The 18367-nt window shown below is 37.7% G+C and overlaps 1 protein-coding gene across 2 annotated transcripts; it reads left to right on the top strand.

Moving 5' to 3' along the window:
- The first annotated feature begins 2469 nt into the window (after window positions 1-2469).
- Window positions 2470-17143, top strand: ACADM (acyl-CoA dehydrogenase medium chain). 2 transcript variants are annotated; one of them, XM_038144283.1, is made up of 12 exons: window positions 2470-2817; window positions 6072-6171; window positions 6974-7071; window positions 7193-7262; window positions 9203-9303; window positions 9391-9471; window positions 9922-10052; window positions 11033-11141; window positions 12008-12148; window positions 12226-12321; window positions 13010-13258; window positions 16845-17143. In XM_038144283.1, exons 1-12 carry the CDS (start codon window positions 2485-2487, stop codon window positions 16914-16916), a joined length of 1581 nt encoding a protein of 526 aa, XP_038000211.1. In that variant the 5' UTR covers window positions 2470-2484; the 3' UTR covers window positions 16917-17143. The 2 variants fall into 2 exon arrangements, with proteins under 2 accessions (XP_038000211.1, XP_038000212.1); XM_038144284.1 differs by lacking the exon at window positions 2470-2817 and adding an exon at window positions 3163-3309.
- Window positions 17144-18367: the final 1224 nt, after the last annotated feature.

The raw sequence follows: 18367 nt of genomic DNA, 5'->3' as shown, positions 1-18367 counted from the left end.
AAACCTTGCCATCCTTCATATCCCTCTAGTCCCAAGCACTTAGTAGAAATGGACCATCTGGGCTTTGAAATTTTTCCTCCAGACTGGCCTTGGGAAAACTATGTTGACAACATATCGCCAAAAGAATTGTCATTCATTTACCCAAGGAGATGTGAAGAGAGGCAGCAAGAAAACAATTTGAAGGAGAGAAGGAAGGAAAGCAAGGGTATAGCTTTATCAGTGAAAGCTGCATAGTGAGCAGCTGATTTTAGAACCTTAACCTACTTGTACCTGTCATTTAGTGGAAATGTCCTGGAATACCTTTGTCTTGGCTCTATGCACTCTTTCCTTCCTTTTTCTAGAACAATTTCTGTTCTTTAACGTCTACAACCCTGCAGGAGATCACAGATGGTTAGCAGCTTTTTACTACAGAAGCTTGCTTCCAGCTTGCTACAGACATCTGTCTTCAGAAGCAAGTAGCAAATTTCACATGCAAAGATGCTTCTAGTGTGAGGCAAACCAGGACAACATCAAATGTTATGGTGTATGCCTGACTCAATTTCTTCAATTTGACAGTTTCAGACAACAACTTCTCAGTCTCTGTCTACATGAGCAGTTCAGTTCAGGTGAGGAGTGTACTTTTGAGGGGAGTTTCCAAATTGTCTCTGCTTACGACGTCTTACTTGATTCACAGAGAGATTTCAGAGGACATGGACTGGTTTTTTTGATGAAATTTACTTGAAGACATGGTCTAGGAGTGCACCCAAAGTGTTCCAACCACTTACTAAGGAACACTCAGTCAAGTCAGAAGTAAAAACACTCCAAAAAGTTCTTGAGGTCTTGAATACAACATTTCACTGCATAAGCCAAACAGCATTGTTCTGCATTACTTCCTGATGTCAACATTCCCTCAGTGTACTGATGTATTCAATCTCCCTGCCTTAGGGATGTCCTCAACCCCATTCAAAGCTGTCTCTTCACCTCAAAAAAGACCTTATTCACTACTGAAGGGCTATGGATCCTAAAGCATCTCAAAAATCTCTAAATCTCAAAAGCATCTAGAAATAATGTTTCATTTTTGATCACTGTAGGATTTGAACCACTTTGTGCAGCTAGCAACTATGTTTAGTACATAACATTCTTACAGGTGTTTAATCATGATCAGTCAGGTGGAGTTGCATATGACTTGCTTGTACGCAACAAGCAAATTGTTGCATGTAATACATCCTGTCATATGTAACAAGTTGCTTATTACACATGACAGGATGTATTACATACAACTTCAGCTTTTTATACATACTCTGAACCCATCTATGCATTTTTAGAATTTTGATGTGTGCCATCTTAGAATATGCACAGTATAATCCATGTGAAAAATCAAAAATTAAAACTTTAAAGCTTTCAAATGAGATTAACATATTTCCTTATATATCATCACAACATAGTGTTGTGATGATAAATAAACTGAGGAATACAAAGATATTGCTACACACAAACCACACAAATAGTTAACTAATATATAGGCAGAAAATGGACTGCTCAGTAAGGAAATTCCCTCACTATATTCAGAACCATGATCTATGGAAGAGAACACAAAATGCAGACTTTGAGTGCTGGTATTTTAAAGCCCCACTGCAGCTTTACATTCCAAAGGTATGGTATACTTGAAACAGGAACATACAGAATCCTCAAAAGTACTTAAGCAACACAGAGTTTTAAATTATGCTTATGTCTTTTATTCCATTGCCCTTAAAGTACGGGGGGAAAAAAAATCTCCTGAAATTAGAGTGAAAAAGCAGCAGCCTGTGCACTGAATCAAAGTTGCCCACATGCCTCCCTTAGGTAATCACCTGCAATCACAACAGTATGAAGTCTATAAAACATTACAATCATCTTCTTTCAGACAGTTGATAAATATGTCTGTAACTAACTTCTATATGGCTAGTTTTCTATCAAACTGTTTCTTTGGTATTAACTACAAAATCAATACTCTCAACTGTCAGAAACAAAACAAGCAACTAAGAGCCAAATATAAAAAGGCAATAATGACACAAAAATATTTGTTGCATACTATTTTGTATTATTATGCAAAATAAAATGTCACTCAAAATCCAGCTTCCAGAAAAATACTTTATTTTGTTAACTTTGTTGAAATTTCACACCAAACAAGGAATTGAGAGAGAAATCAACGGCTTCCATTTTTCTTGGAATCCTTGTTTCAATAAACCCCTAAATAACACTGCCATGAAACAGTGAAACAGTACTATTCAAAAGCATGTATTTTACGCACTTTCCAAAAGCATTGCTTTTCCTTTAAAATACAAGCGGAATTAAGAGCATTTAGAAGCATATTTTATGTAACTGTCAACTGTGTTGATAGTTAAAACTCCCGTGCGCCAGGCCCAGTCACTCTCCAGTTCCTGGCACACGTCCGAAACACGAGTTTATGATTCCCTGAGGCGCAAATTACAGTAAAACTGCTTACACGGGCTTTTCTGCTAACAGATGAATGATGTAGGTGATTGGAGCCAGCCTGGGACACTCAGCAAACAGGCAGCGAAGCCGGGGGCACGGACACTGCCCGCGCTCGGGCCGGGGCGGGCCGGTCTCAGGGCGCGGCGCTCCTCCCACGAGCGAGCGGAGGAACGGGAACGGCCGCGGGCTCTCCTCGCAGGGGCAGGGCAAGGCGGAGCCGGGCCGCCGAGTGCAGGGCTTCCCCAGCCCTCGGCTCCACGGGCGGCCCGCGTGGCACCGCCCCGGCCGCGCCAGCACCGCCCCGCCGAAGCTGCTGCGGCTGCCGGGCTCCCCGCCGAGATGGCTGCGCTGAGGGCGACGCGGGTGAGCGGCCGGGGCGGGTGAACGCTCGGGGGACACAAGAGCCAGGGAGAGGCACGGCACGGGACGGACCGGACCGGATCAGACCAGACCGAACCGAAGCGAGGCGCTGCCGGTGCTAGCGGCCGGGGGAGCCGGGCGGCGGGGAAGGGCCGCGGGATGGCAGAGGGCGAAGGGCGGAAGAGGCAGGGCCAGCCCGGGTTCCGCCCGCCGTGACAGTCGGGACAGCTGCGGGCGTCGGGGCTGCCCCGGTGCGGAGAAGCGGCGGGGTTGCAATCCATCCGCTGTGCTGTTTTTCCTGCCTCGCAGTATTACCCGAGTTTATGCCGTGGTCCTCACGGTTCGAATGGGTATTGCCATTTGATGTTCTTCAGTGGAGATACTGCACAGCCCTGGGGGTCCTCATGTGGCAAAGGCCGCGTCGTGCCAAGTGTGTCTGGCACCTCTCCATTTATCGGTGGAGACGGCTTCAAAACACCGGGATTAGAGTGCAGGGTATTTTATCCAATGCATTTCCTTTAGCATACGTACCTGTACTGCCTATGTTAATTAAAAAAAAATATGTGTGGAATATAATAGTATGTTTTCTAAAGTACAAACTTTCTACTGTATTGAACCACCAATAACTTCACAGCTTCAAACTAGAAAATGAAAGCTATTCAAAACACATTTAGCATTATACATGCCTTTTTCTGGATTCCCCCTTTCCAGGGACATTCATGAGTCTGAATTACTTGAAAGGCCCTTCACAGCTTCCTAGCAGCGGTGTTAGTTTGCCCCAAATTCATGCAGCTTTGCCGCAGGTCCTAAGTGTTGCTGTGAGAGTGAGGGAAGAAGTCTCAATCTGAAGTTGGTATCTTATAGCTCAAAAGTAAAGCTTTAGGCAAAGGAAGGAACTCCTAGGGAGGAAATGATTATTTCAAGTTCAGCCTCCTGACATATTACCTCAGCAACAAACTGCTCTTGATAATTCTTTTCCTTTTTGCCCTGAGATACATGAGGCAGAATCAAGGTTAGTGACCCTTAGCTTATTGTTGTCCCACCGTTTTCTGTGACATGCATCTTTTCAAACAGGTTCTGTAGTTCTTTTGTCATCAAGGTAACAAAGACATTGGATCATTTTTGTGAGTAGCCCTGTCATACCCTTTTCCTGGCAGCACATTGTTCCAGTGTTAGTCTTGCTACACTGATGATCATATTTGTAATTGCGACAGAATTTATACAGTAGTGCAAGGAAATGCAGTAGGAGTTGTATCTGAACATCACTAGCAGTAGTTTGGCACTGAATCCAACTGTTCCTCAGAGTTAAGCAGTGGGAAAGTTCACAAGTAGACAGATGGTCATCCAAATTTTTACATGTAGCAAACCCTCATCCTTTGTCATCTGATCAGTCATGCAGCTTCCAGGTATGAGTCCCATCTGTCCATATTTCTTTGTGGGGGTATTGTTGAGTTTTTCCAGAGTAATCTTCAGTGTTACCTTGCATACTATACCACAATAGACATAATTTCACTGGTTTAAATTTTACAGCTTCTTTCGTATAGGGTATCACTTTTAGCATTAGTTTGAATCCAGTACTTTTGTAAGTGTAGGCAAAACCTTTTGGTGGCAAAGCTATGCAATTAGTCTATCAAGGACTGCTCCTTACAAAAAGAAAAAAAAAATTTCAATCATTTGACTTTTTTTCAACCTCATCTCGTCTTTTTTCCAGATAAAATAAGGCGTAAATAATTCTGAAGAATCAAGGTCTATCTAGATTTTTGTGGTATTGTTTTGGCTTTTAATATGAGAGGTAGCAGTAACAGAAAACTTAGCAAGATACTCTTTTGCAATGTTTATTGTTTCTAAAAACTTGAAATTAATATTATATTACCTACAGCAAAATGCAATTCTGAACTATTAATAGATTGACATTACCAGCACAGTATGCAAATATGTCATAGCCTCTCCCTCTTCCCTGCCTAGAAGTGGTCCTTCTGGACCTCCTTTCGTCCTTTCTTCACCTTTGAACTTTATAGGTGTTTTCAGTATCCTCTGGAAATATTTTTTTCACTGTGTTAATACCTATTATTGGCAGTATCCATCATGCTTCTTGTGCTGTGTTATAACCATCTATCATATAGCATTATTATTAAGAGCACAGTTTATCTACCATAACTTTTTTGAAGGTACTTGTTGCCTCCCCAGCTGTGTAACTTTCTGTAATGTCCTTGTCTTCTAGAGTTCCCAGTAAAATTTCTGTGATATTTTTTGCATTACTGTCAATAATTCTTTTTTTTTTTTTTTTTAATGCTAGGAAGTGACTGCTCTGATCACAATTTAAAAAAAAAAAAAAAAAAAAGAAATCTACATTTTCACAGAAGAAAATCAAGAAGAAGCCTTTCCTTAGTGTACAGGCAAATTCGGTTTTGCAATATTGATTTGGGTCATCCTAAAAAATTATCCAATTTCATATTTTTCCCTAATTTCCAAACATTTCAGAGATTCATAGCTCTTGAAGAGAGTAAACCATCCTATTAAAACTATTTCAGACATGTTTTTGCACAGTATTAACACATTATGAAACTACCTGTAGCAACCATATTTGGGGCTTTAAACTTGAAAAAGCAGAGAAAGAATTTACAATGAAAAAGAATAAATTTGTGGTAAGTATTAGGAGGAAAAATAAACTTCAGATAGTCTGCTGCCTCTCCTATTGGAGGACAATAATAATCACCAAGTGTCAGTGGCAGGAGCTTATTAAAAGAAAGCAGAGATTAGTGTAGGACCTTATCAAAATATTCTGATATATTGGCTAAGAGGTAGATTGTTTTTAAAATCTTGCTAAATCTCCACGTATGTAAGCATTGAGTAATAGGATATTCACTAGAGGGCCAGAAAATGAAGTTTGATTAGTGTCTGTATAAATGAAAGAAATATATATTGTTGTGTCTCTGTGAACATAAATTTTAATTATTCTTATAAATTTTTAAATAGTCAATTGCACAATACTTAAAAGTGTGTGCAGCAGTTCACCTGCCCTTGGTCATGTTAAAGCCTGAGATTCCTGGTAGAGATGTCAGTTTGTGCAAGTGCTGCTTGCCACCGGAGGAAAACACAATGTAGCCAGTAATTCTTTTATCACTGTAGTAATTGTATTATACTTGATGTGACACGGTTTCTAGAGAGGGAGTCTAAAGCTGTGCTTCAGATAGGCTAGTAGCTTTAGGAGGCTTGAGCTATAGAGATCTTACACCTCATGTTCTTTTCCTCTTTAGCAAATGCTTCAAACCATTCCAGGGCATGGATGGAGGTCCTATTCTAGTAAACCTGCTCAAAACTTACATGTAGGCAAACTTGGAGCTGGCTTTAGCTTTGGTAAGTAGTACAGTTTTTGAAAGAAATGTAACAATAACGGGTAAATTGCAGAGTTAAAAAGAAATCATATCCCATATTGTAGTTCACCATGATTTTAAAATGAAGGTATTTGTTCTAAATATATTTATAGTTAAAAAATAGTTTGAAAAACAAAGTAACTTTATCCTTAACTGAGGCAAGGCAGATATGTGTGCAGCATTCTTAAGATTTTCTTATTTTTTTAACTCATGTCTATAAGTTTGGTTTTTTTTATTGCCAGAGTGTCTTAGCTTTGAATGCTTATCTCATATTGCTGTTTTCAATGTTACACTACCTAAATGTAGTCATTAGTTGAACTTGGTTATCAAGAAATGTAAAAAAAGAAATTTATCTTCATCTTGGCATATTATATATAATATATATATATATACAAACAAATTTAGAGGATCAGAGCTAAATGTTTGAAATTGAAGATCCAGGATCTTTGGGCAACCTCTGTCTTTTTATGCTTCTAATTAGCACAGCACTCTTCTTATTTCTTTTGGTAATATATTTTATTTTACACAGTCCTGTCTTCTTCGTTTTCAATATTTTGTGGATAATTTTATCAGACATAAGTAAGTGCATGCAGGGGTTGATCAGAGAACAATGAAGTTTTGTCCCAGGAGGAAGAGGAACCTGAACATTTTTGCTTCCCGGAGAGCCACAAAAAATGGTGGTTTGGGTTGTTCTGGAAGGATGCTCTTGTTTTCTTTTTTATCATAGTCTTGACAATTGGGCAGCAGAGGATTTATGATCTTTTTCTCTTCCTTTTTTAAAATAGAACTTACTGATGAACAGAAAGAGTTTCAAGCTACTGCTCGTAAATTTGCTGTGGAGGAAATTATTCCTGTTGCTGCACAATATGACAAAACTGGAGAGGTAAATTCTACCATAGTATAAGGGAAAAACTGGGAAAAACCAGACTTTTATCTTAACCTGCATAAAATTTGAAGTTTTGGTTGTGATGAATCAGAAGGTGATTTTTCCATGTCTGTTTCAGTATCCTGTTCCACTTATAAAGCGTGCTTGGGAGCTTGGTCTTATGAATTCACACATACCGGAAAGCTGTGGTAAGTAAACATTCTTTTTAATCTGTAACATGAAACAACAAAAAGACATTAGATGAGATTCCTATGTGTAATTATGGATTCTGTACTGTGACACAAATAGTGGCATACTTGAATAATCTAAATTTAATCAGTAGGCAGGTTGACATGTACAAGTGTGGTACTAGGTGAGGGTGTAATCAGGAGACAAATTAGGCAGATTATGGTTTAGTAATTTATGACCAGATTTTTCTAACGTGATTACAGCTGCCTAATGTTCTCCTGGTGCAGTGCCAGCTGATTAGGCAGAGAAATTAGAAGGTCATGTTTTGTTCTAGTCTCTGACACAGGCTGGAGCAATTTAAGAGTTTATCCCAGAAGGACATTTTTCACTTTAGATTAAGTGCAGTACAGCAGAGTCCTGACTCATAAGATGTATGAGTGATACAGACAAACATGATATGCTAGAGAAGGGTTTTAGTGAAAGGAACTCACGCCTCATAAAATCATTGAAGTTCTCTGAAGTAGCTAATAAATATGTTAGCAGGGGATAGAGAATGCCTGAACTTCCAAAATAAATTTTAAAAATCATCAGGTTTCATACTGGCAAAATTAGCAGCACAGCCTTGCTAGGTCTTGTGCTATTTGGGATGTCTATAAATAAACAGAGAAGGGCGTAAGTGCAAAGGTGATAGAGTTTGCTGATAATACTAAGTTATTCAGCATAGAAAAGATTATCTGGTTCAGAGAGCTGCAGGAAAAGGTCACAGAAGAGAGTGAGAGTTAAAATGGCAATGTGATTCCAAAAAGAAAAAGTGATACACATGTGAAGGGAAAGAATCAATCTGAACTTCACAGAGGAAAGCTATGCTGTGCACTAGATACTGCCTCTCAGAAAAGACATCTTTGGATCCTGTGAACATGAGCATAATGCTCAGAAGTGGTCAAAACTGTAAAATCTAAGGTCAAGAGGGACTCTTAAGGGAATGAATTAAAAAGCAGAAGGCATAATTATGCTGCCTCCTGAATCCAAATTGCACTTGCCTCTTTAACTCATTACATAGTCAGAGCCTTCCATCTCAAGAGAGTATTAGGGAAACAGAGTAGGTTTCTAAAAGGATGACAAAGAATATAGAAGTTTTATCTTTTGTGTGAGATGTAAATTCTATAGGAGAAATTACTAAAATGTCAGTGTCATGGGAGAGTGTGAAAAGAGATTGATTGATGGTTCACTGTCCCTTTCAATATAACTAGAAGGCATCAAAATATGTCAGCAGATGCTAGATTTAAAACAAGTGAAAGGAGATGATTCTGCATGCAGTGTGGAGTTAATTTGCAACTTACTGCCCCTGTAGGATATAGGTGCTAAAATTTGACATAGATTCAAAAAGACACTGGATAAATTCATGTAACAGATGTCTGTCAGGGGTTGGCATAAGAAAGATACCAAAGAGAATTATTTCTTTGACCGAGGAAGTCACCTGAAAGTTCAGAAAAATATTTTTGAGGCAGTTGTTATTGTACTTGTATGTAGTGTTGGCTGGTTTCCCATAGTGCTGGCTTCTGTCAGATTACTGTGTTGGTTGTCTACTAACATGGACACTTTTTTGTTCCCAAATGCTTTTGGCTCAGTGGCCCTTTCTTTGCTTCCTAAGAACTCTTAATTCTTAATGTTCTTGAAGTAGTAAAAAAAAAGTGAGTGGTACATTCTTGCCACTTTGTGCAAGTTGTCCCACATTAATCAAACAATAACTCTGGACACATGACATGTAATTTTCAAATCACCTGCTACTCTTCTGGTGAAGATTTATTTAAAAACCTTGCGTGAGAATGCCTAACCAAACACAGTATACAATCAAATGTATGTGGAATAATACACTTTCATTAGGTATGTTGTGTAAATCATTAATATTAATACGTTATAATTTAAATCCCCTTGAGTAACTTAACTACTTCAACCATAGGTGGCCTTGGCCTTGGCAGTTTTGAAGCATGCCTTATTACAGAAGAGTTAGCTTACGGATGTACAGGGGTTCAAACTGCCATTGAAGCAAACTCCCTAGGGGTAAGTTCTGTCTTTTCTTGCATTCCTTAAACTACAGTCTCTGCCCTTGAAAGAGCTGGATTAACGGTCTAAATATTTTTTTTCCAGCAAATGCCAGTTATCATTGCGGGAAATGAGCATCAGCAGAAGAAATACTTAGGAAGAATGACAGAAGAACCAATGATGTGTGTAAGTATAACTGCTATACTGCAGAATGTTTCTGAACCACATTAATTGTATTACTCCTTTTTTTTTTTCCTCCTAAATTGAAGGACTCGGTGCTCCTATTTTCAGACTTTAAAGATCCTCGGCTTTCACATCAGAATTTTTGAATCCTGGAAGTAGTAACTTAAGGGATTAAAAAAGGGATTTTGATTAAAAGCCAATTTTATGTATTATTATGGATTTATAAAGAAAATTAACCCTTACTTGGCCAGCTGTTTGCAAGGGGGAGGGGGCCATGTGTAGGGTTGTTTTGGGGTTTTATTGGGGAGTTTTGTTTATTTGATGTTTGGATATTACCATGCAGTTCACTTAAACCTTCAACAACTAGTTTGATGCACATAATCTGCATGAATTTGTAGTTGAGTAAAGATAGAACTTTTATTCTGCAAGATTTTGCATCTTAATTTTTTTTAGGCTTACTGTGTAACAGAACCTGGAGCAGGCTCTGATGTGGCTGGTATAAAAACAAAGGCTGAGAAGAAAGGAGATGAATATGTCATTAATGGTCAGAAGATGTGGATCACAAATGGGGGGAAAGCAAACTGGTATGTTAACTGGTGTCATAGTTCTATGCTGTAGCTTTACCCACCCCTCCAACCTCAGTTAAATTCTTTAAAGACCAATCCTTTAAAAAACCTATCCTTCAGACACAAATCTGAATGTTCTCGGTGTTTCAGCAGACTCCATTTTAATCTCTGCCCAGCTTATGAGGATAGCTATCAGGATAGCATATACAAATGCAGTCTTGAGTGCTATGCAAAGCCTAAAAAGAAAAATGAGTAATGACATTATGACCCCACACTCAATAATAGCCTCTTGAATCTTTCGGCAATTAAAATTAAATGTGATTCTACTAGAAACACCTCTAGTGAAGCTAGAAATGCTGTTAGATTGTAGTGTTACTTGTCTTACATGTCAAGACAAATAGTGTCTTACATCACACTGATTCACAACACAGAAATTTCCCTGAATTCAAGTGGAAGAAACTTTACACACTTGCCCAAAACCGTAATTTTCTAGTTATTTTCTTGTTGAAGGCAGACCCACCAAAGACAATCTGTCAGATTTATTTTGACTTTACTGAATACCATAGAAGTGATTTAACAGCTGCCTAATTTTTAAGAGAAATACTTATTTACAACTTATACTTGGAAAAATTAAATCAAGATCTTGGAAATCAGGCTATAACTTTTACATCCAAGAAAGTATGTCCTAAGCATTAATTTTTATGTACATGCTATGAATAGGTTTCTTTTGTACTATTTGGGAAGCTGTTAATATCATAAAGACTTAAAATATTTGCATGTTGATCTGAGTAACTTTATGAAATATTGAATCTTTGAAACTTCTACTCTCTTGCTCCCTCTCATTTTATTTTCAGGATGGGCAAGAAAGAAAGGTTATTAACTCACAGACAGAATTTATTATTTGGTAGAAATGCACATAAAAATGTTTAAAGTGCTAGATAAATATATCTTGTTAATTGTGAAGATGAACTGCATCCATCTACTTTGTTTTACACTAGGTATTTTTTGCTAGCACGCACAAATCCAGATCCAAAAGCTCCTGCAAGCAAAGCCTTTACTGGATTCATTGTGGAAGCAGATAGCCCAGGGATACAAATTGGAAGAAAGGTGAAGACTGTATTTCTTGTTTTCGACAAGCCAGGAATTCTTGTTCAGTTCTAAACCAACAATAAAACAAATGTACCACTAAAGAAAAAAGACTGTTACACAACTGAACAGTTTCATATGCTTATGTACTTATGTATGCTTATGTATGCTTATCTTTTCGTTTTCACAACATAGAGGAACTATGCATGAAACATAATTTTAAAGCTATTAATTCAGAAAAGGAATTACTCAGAATGGTCTAAAGTAAGATGACTACTTTGAATGTCTGCAAAGAGTCTTTGAGAATGACTGTATTGGCAGGTGCCAATAAATGAGAAGTAGTATGCCTTGAAAAAATAAGAAGCAAGCTGGACAATTTTGACTGCAAATACACACATAGTGAGTTTTAATTTTAGCCAGTACTGGTCAAAGAAGAGGCTGTAGAGATACTGATGCTACTTCTCTCTTTACACAAATTACTATTTTTAATAGTACGTAAAACTGAATGTGGAACATCAGGCAAGAAATCTGAAAACTTGAAAAGCTCATTTATTTATTCACTTGTAGTATACCTGTACTTCCTGCATATTAGATTCTTTTCCCACTTGCATCTCAAAGACAGTTGAACCAGAAGAACACAAGAAGACTGATTAGAGTGACAGAACTAATTTCATATAAGGAGAAAAGAAAGTAAGCTGCCCAGCTTAGACAAGTTAAGGGCATGCTGGTCTGCAAATTCAAAACTAGTATTTGTCTTGCATGTGGTAATTTTTAGATTAAGTGTTTTGGGGAAGAAAAACTATGCTTTCAGTCAACAAAAAAATGAAAACATAATGTACCTTTGAATAATCCAAGTTAGCAGCACATCTGTAAATTTCCCACTTCAGGAAATGAATATGGGTCAACGCTGCTCAGATACAAGAGGCATTGTCTTTGAAGATGTGAGAGTCCCAAAAGAAAATGTATTGATAGCTGAAGGAGCTGGCTTTAAAATCGCAATGGGAGCTTTTGATAAGACCAGACCACCCGTAAGTATCAGAAAAAAATAGGTTATAAAATATTGCAGGAATTTCTGATTTTTTATTCTGGCCTGTATTAAATTTAGGTAGCAGCTGGTGCTGTTGGATTAGCAAAAAGAGCCCTTGATGAAGCTACTAGATACGCTTTGGAGAGAAAAACGTTTGGGAAACCAATTGTTGAAGTAAGTGTGGGGGCAGACAATGTAATAAAAGCTTATGTTTTCACACCAGATGTACTGCTACTTATTTTTCAAGGTTATTCCTTGATATTTATATTTCCTTAGTTTATATATTATACCTCTGCCATTTTGTGATTTCCAAGTATCTAGGTTGCACTGTAAGTAAACTTAGCTATGTGGTAACTTCAAGAATTTTTGGTAATTTATCAATGATAGTAGGAAAAGGAGAAAGAAAATTCTGCCCCAAAGCTCAGAACTTACATACCAACTGGTAATACTTAAGTTCTTCAGCACTAATAAAAAGGGATTTTCAGGAAAGAAGAAAACATCTGAGGTATGTGGAACAACATATATAGTATTAACACCAATAGAATAATTGCCCATCATGCTGCTTACCAGTTTGGAAAAAATATGAATAAACAACAAGATAAATACCAACAAATAGGAAAGAACAACTTCAGTTGTTGTTTCATCAGTATTTAATCCCTATGACTAAATGGATTCGGAAATCGAAAACTTAAGAGTATAATTCAACATACATATATGACAGCATGATGCATGTTCTCTATAAGTTCTCTTGTATGACTTACTGAGTTTTTTGAAAAAAATCACTGCATTAAGGAGATTTTATCTTTCCTGTGTGTCATAGAATTTTAAGCAGGCAATATTAACCTAGTTTATTTCATCATAGCACCAAGCAGTGTCTTTCTTGCTTGCTGAAATGGCAATGAAAGTTGAACTCGCTAGGATGGCTTACCAGAGAGCTGCATGGGAAGTTGATGCCGGTCGCAGGAATACCTACTATGCTTCCATTGCAAAGGCATTTGCTGGTGACATTGCAAACCAAGTAGCTGCAGATGCAGTGCAGATTTTTGGAGGAAATGGATTTAATACTGAATATCCTGTAGAAAAACTAATGAGAGATGCTAAAATCTACCAGGTAAGTAAAAGAGAAAGTGATAATGCATAGATTTTATACAGAATAAAGTAATGGCTACTTACTTCAAATCATGATGTACACATATTAAAAAAATAATTTTGGAATGAAAGCAGTAATCTTTCCATTTAAAGAAACAGTGATTCAAATCAGGAAATTACTTCATACTAAAGTCATTGCACTTGACAAAAACTGAAACCACTTAAGAGAAATAAATTATATTGTGTGGATTTTGGTTTTGTTTTTTTTTCCCTCTAATGTGGTAACTCATTGCAGTTCTTGGATTGTCAATTTTGAAGTCTTTGAACTCTTAGAAAAAAAAATCTTGATCAAAATACCAATGCTTGCTTCGGCATTCTGTAAGTAGAGGTGGTTTATATATCATACCATTCTTGAAAATCTCCAGAGATGAAAAACTTTTGACCATCTTCTGTATCCTGGATTGATGTGTGCTTATAGATCAGCTGTCTTCTTAGCCTGAACACTAAAGCAGTTTCTTACCCCAACAACTTATGAGGGAAGAAGTGTTATTTGTTTGGTTGGGGTTTTTGTTTTACTTTTCCATTAAACTTTCTGTTTGAAACTTTGGTATTATAAGCTATGTAGAATGCCAGGGCTGATGTATCAACAGTATTGAGTATCATGGTGTTGTGGTTTAAACCCAGCTGGCAACTAAGTTGCCACACAAGGAAGTTGCTCACTCCCTTCTCCTCCCTGCTCCTGAGGGATGGTGGAGAGAAATGGGAAAAAACGGTAAATCTCATGCATTGAGGATAATTGAAATAAATTTAATAATAATAATTAGTTTAATAATTGAAATAAAGTAACTTATAATAATAAAAGAGAGAGGCAGATAGGAATAGAACCCAGGAAGAACAAGTGATGCACAATAAAGTTGTTCACCACCTGGTGACCAATGCCCACCCCATCCACCCACGGCAATCAGCACCCTCCTGGTCAGGTCCCCCTAAGTGACTCTCTATGGCATGAAATGCCCCTTTGGCCATTCCAGGTCGGCACTCCTGGCCGTGCTCCCTTCCAGCTTTTTGTGCACCTCCTCACTGGCAGATCACAGGAAACTGAAAGTCCTGGATTTGCAGTAAGAACTACAGAGCAAGAACTGAAACATGAAAGTGTTACCAGCACTATTCTCAGAAAACACAGCACTGGACCAGCTACTAGGAAAATTATTAACCCTATCCTAGCTGGCACCATGACGTGTAAAATTATTACCTTGCATGTGATGTATCAACAGAAGTGTGACACAACCTAGAGTGATTATCCACTTTTTTAAAAAGACCCTTTTATACTCATATTTAGCCCATAGTTCACTGAAATCCCCAGGTTTTTTTACTGCAGTGTTACTGTCAAGAAATTATTCCATGTGATGTTGTAATTATTATATTGGCATATACTATGCTGCAGTTCTTCATTCAGCAAGAATATTTTAATTTCATTCAGCAAAACCAGTAATCTTTATTGACATCTAACACTAGTAGTGACTAGATAAAACATACCAAAGTAGATGATATGAAGAAACGCACATAGACCATGACCTCTAATGATTGCTAGCTACAACAGCTGTCAATCCAAGATTCTAGGCAGTTAATATTTGTCTTATAGCTGACTTCAAAATGCAAACTATTATTGCCACTAGCCAAGAATTTATTTTTCTCAGTTTAAGGAACAACAACTGCTATGCTGGAATCTAAAGGTGGTCCCTATAACTAACTTCACTTCTGTAAATGAGGAAATGAATGACTATTTGAAATTTACAATTGGGATTTTTTTTCCTCTCAGATTGCATGCTTTTTTAGAGAATGATAGTGTGAGGGTTGAAACTCAGATTGATTGAGATTGATTTGACAAAATTCCATTATTATGTAGTTTTTTCATTACAGTGATCCAAATGCATGGCTAAGTAGGCTTGTTTTTGTAATTAATCAGATTTAGCATTAAATTTTTGATGACTGGTACTTCCATTTCATCCCCAAAAGAATTCAGGAAAGGGTTTTTGTCTTGCAATTATTTTGTCCATGTCTCTTGATTATATCTTACACTTCATTGTGCTTTGCTGTATTACTTCTCAATTCCAGATGGTGTATACTTTTGGCCATACATTGCATGCAGAAAAACTTGACTTTTCAAATTATCTTTCATATATTTGATCTTTTTTGGTATTACACAATCCTTTTATTGTGTTGACTGATAACATTTTTACACGTCTTAACTGTGTCCTAGTTTTGTCCGGCTAGAAATCTTGGCTACTTTGGTAGAAACTCTTAGGTTTGGAAACTCTCAAATTTGGAAAACTTCCTTTCTTTAATTGTCAGAGAGTCTTGAAACTATTTCCATCGGCTTATAAACCAAAACCTTTCCTGTAATTACTAAATGAGATTGTGAGTTGTGATGTCTTTACACTTGATTTCCATGGCTGTGTTCATCAGCAAGTGCGAATTTAGTGCAATAGGAGCAGCTGCTGAGACCTTGACACCTATGCTCTAAGCAGTTTGAGCAGGCTGAGTTCATAGCAAGTCTGTTTGGTCCCTTGGAATGTATGTCCCTGACAGGCATCCAACTGTTAGGGTCCAGGTGTCAGCTTGTACCATTATGGCTTTCCTAGGGATTGGTGAATGTTTAGTATAGAGAGAAAGCAGAGCTTCCATTTCAGTTGGTTTCAGAAGGCACCTAGTACTCACAAAACACAGTCTGCTCTGTGGAGTGGATCAACATGGGGTAAGCAGCAGCAGAGAATTCGCCTTAGGAATCAACAGCTTGCTCTGAACCAGAACACTAATGTGAACACAGGTTATAGCATTCTTATTTTTTAAGTGCTCTTTAATGTTCCTGGAAAGATTATTCCTGTAAGTGAATTTGCATGATTTCCAGCATTTTGCCAAACCAAGTTCTGGCAGAACTGGGAGCTGAAACATTAAAACCTCTAGACTATGTTGCCTCAGCCCTTGCATTGCATTGCAGTATGTCTGTGGAGCATACGTCCTCCTTTGGCATTAGAACTTCATAGGTGCTTTTTTGTCTATTTTTACCTTTGCTGCCAGCAAACAAACAGTACAGAGGGATGATGCAGGCTGTTTCTAGAAGAAAATGCAAGAATAAAGAAAACCCCAAACAAAACTGTGGGAGAGAGTACTAGTTAACAAGAAGTAATGGAAATAAATGGATCAAAGACAACATATGGTATGACCTTGAAAGGCTAGTTAAAGAAAACACTAAAGGACAAGTCATCTCTTCCCATCTAACCATGATTTCAGATCCTACTTTGAAAAATCTAAATAATATATTTTCTTCCTTTAACAAGAGGAATTTTGTCACCTATTTTCAAGAGAGTCCTACTGACTTTAGATAGGAGCACCTGAGAGAACAAGACTTTGTCAGTATCTTGTATGATTTAAATTTAATTTAGCCCACTGTAATTACTCTGGTACACTGGAATTTTCTCTGTTTTTTTTCTGTCTTCCTGCACATTCCAATCCACACTGGATTAGTGCTATGGATGTTTAAAAAATGTATACCTGTTAAAAGCTTTTTTAAAATCACCCAGTAACATTATTGCAATTCTTCTTTTCAGATTTATGAAGGAACTGCTCAGATTCAAAGGATGATCATAGCTCGTGAACATATTGGCAAATTTAAGGCTTAAAGAAATGTATAAAGTGTGTGTGGTGCTGCTGTAGTGTTCTGTGTTCTTATGGAAGAAGATTTTAGTTTGTTTCTCAATAGAATTAAAAAGAAATTTTAAAAAATCCTTCAAAATATTTTTATTCTGTTCATTATTAAACACTGATTCTGTTCTCAGTATAAAATAAGATAATCAGAGCATAATTTTGACAGTCAATGCTGCATTTCAATAAAATATTTTTAAGAGAAGTATGGTTGGTTTGTGTTAATTTTGCTTGTCATATCACTTTCACTGGACAACTAACCCAAACTACTATTTCTGAAGTACATTAATAGCTGTATTTCAGTTTCTCTATGCTCTTGCCCCAAGCAGCTGAACAGCCATTCCAGTTGAGCAGCAGGAAGGCCTGCATTGCTATTGTCCTTGTGCATCTGTGCTGGGGATTTATATACTAATCAGCAGTAGAGTCTGGCCTTTACACTCTGGAGCATGTACATATTAATGAGGATGAATCACTTCAAGTGAGAATGTGTAGCTTTCCCTCAACAATGACCTACAATATGTTTTTTATTTAAAATCCAGTATATTTAAACACAGAGTCAGACAGTGTGCCGAGTTGGGAGGGACCCGCAAGGACCATCAAGTCCAGCTCCTGGCCCTGCACAAAAATCCCATGTGAGGCTGTACTGCATCCAGTTCTAGGCTCCCCTGTATAAGAAAGATGGGGACTTAAAAGAGGGAGTCTAGCACACGGCCACAAAAATATTAAGGACCTGAAGCATCTGTCATGTGAGAAGAGGCTAACTTTTTAGCTTGGACGAGAGAAAGCTTGGGTAACTTTATCTATGTGCATTAATACTTGATGGGATGTAATGAAGAGGAGGGATCCAGTCTCATAGTACCCATTAACAAGACAAGAGACATTGGGGACAGATTACAAACATGACATTCCACTGGAACACAACTTTTTTTTTTACTGTGAGGGATGTCATATGCTGGCAGAGGTGGTGGAGTCTCCGTTTGACACTCAAAACTCAACAGGTAGTGGTCTCGATCAACCTGCTCTAGCTAAGCCTGCTTTGTGTAGGTGGGTTTTGTTCCATGATTTCAAGAGCTATCTTCAAACCTCAATAATTCTATTAATTAATTTCCAATTTCACTCCAAAATGTCCTCGCCTGTGTCCGGTCTCTTTCATGTCTCATCTGAATTTACTGGATGGTACTACTACTGTCATCAGGTATAAGCTCTGCAATCCTTATTTCTTGGGTAAACTACCTGGGAAATTAGTTCTTTAAAGAAAGCATTTAATCTCTACAACTTACTGACTTTCCTCCAGGAACAGTCATAATGCAACATCTTTGGTATTTGACGTATGTAAGACCTTATTTTTGACTGTCCTATGCAATAGTACTACTTCTTTGGTGCTCCTGCCTGGTATAGTTCAGGGGGAACACGTGCCAACATCAAGAGT

This window comes from Motacilla alba, chromosome 8 (assembly GCF_015832195.1).
Source record: "Motacilla alba alba isolate MOTALB_02 chromosome 8, Motacilla_alba_V1.0_pri, whole genome shotgun sequence".
Taxonomy (NCBI): domain Eukaryota; kingdom Metazoa; phylum Chordata; class Aves; order Passeriformes; family Motacillidae; genus Motacilla; species Motacilla alba.
Note: the sequence above shows the minus strand (reverse complement) of the source record. Positions and strands in the feature narration are given on the sequence as shown.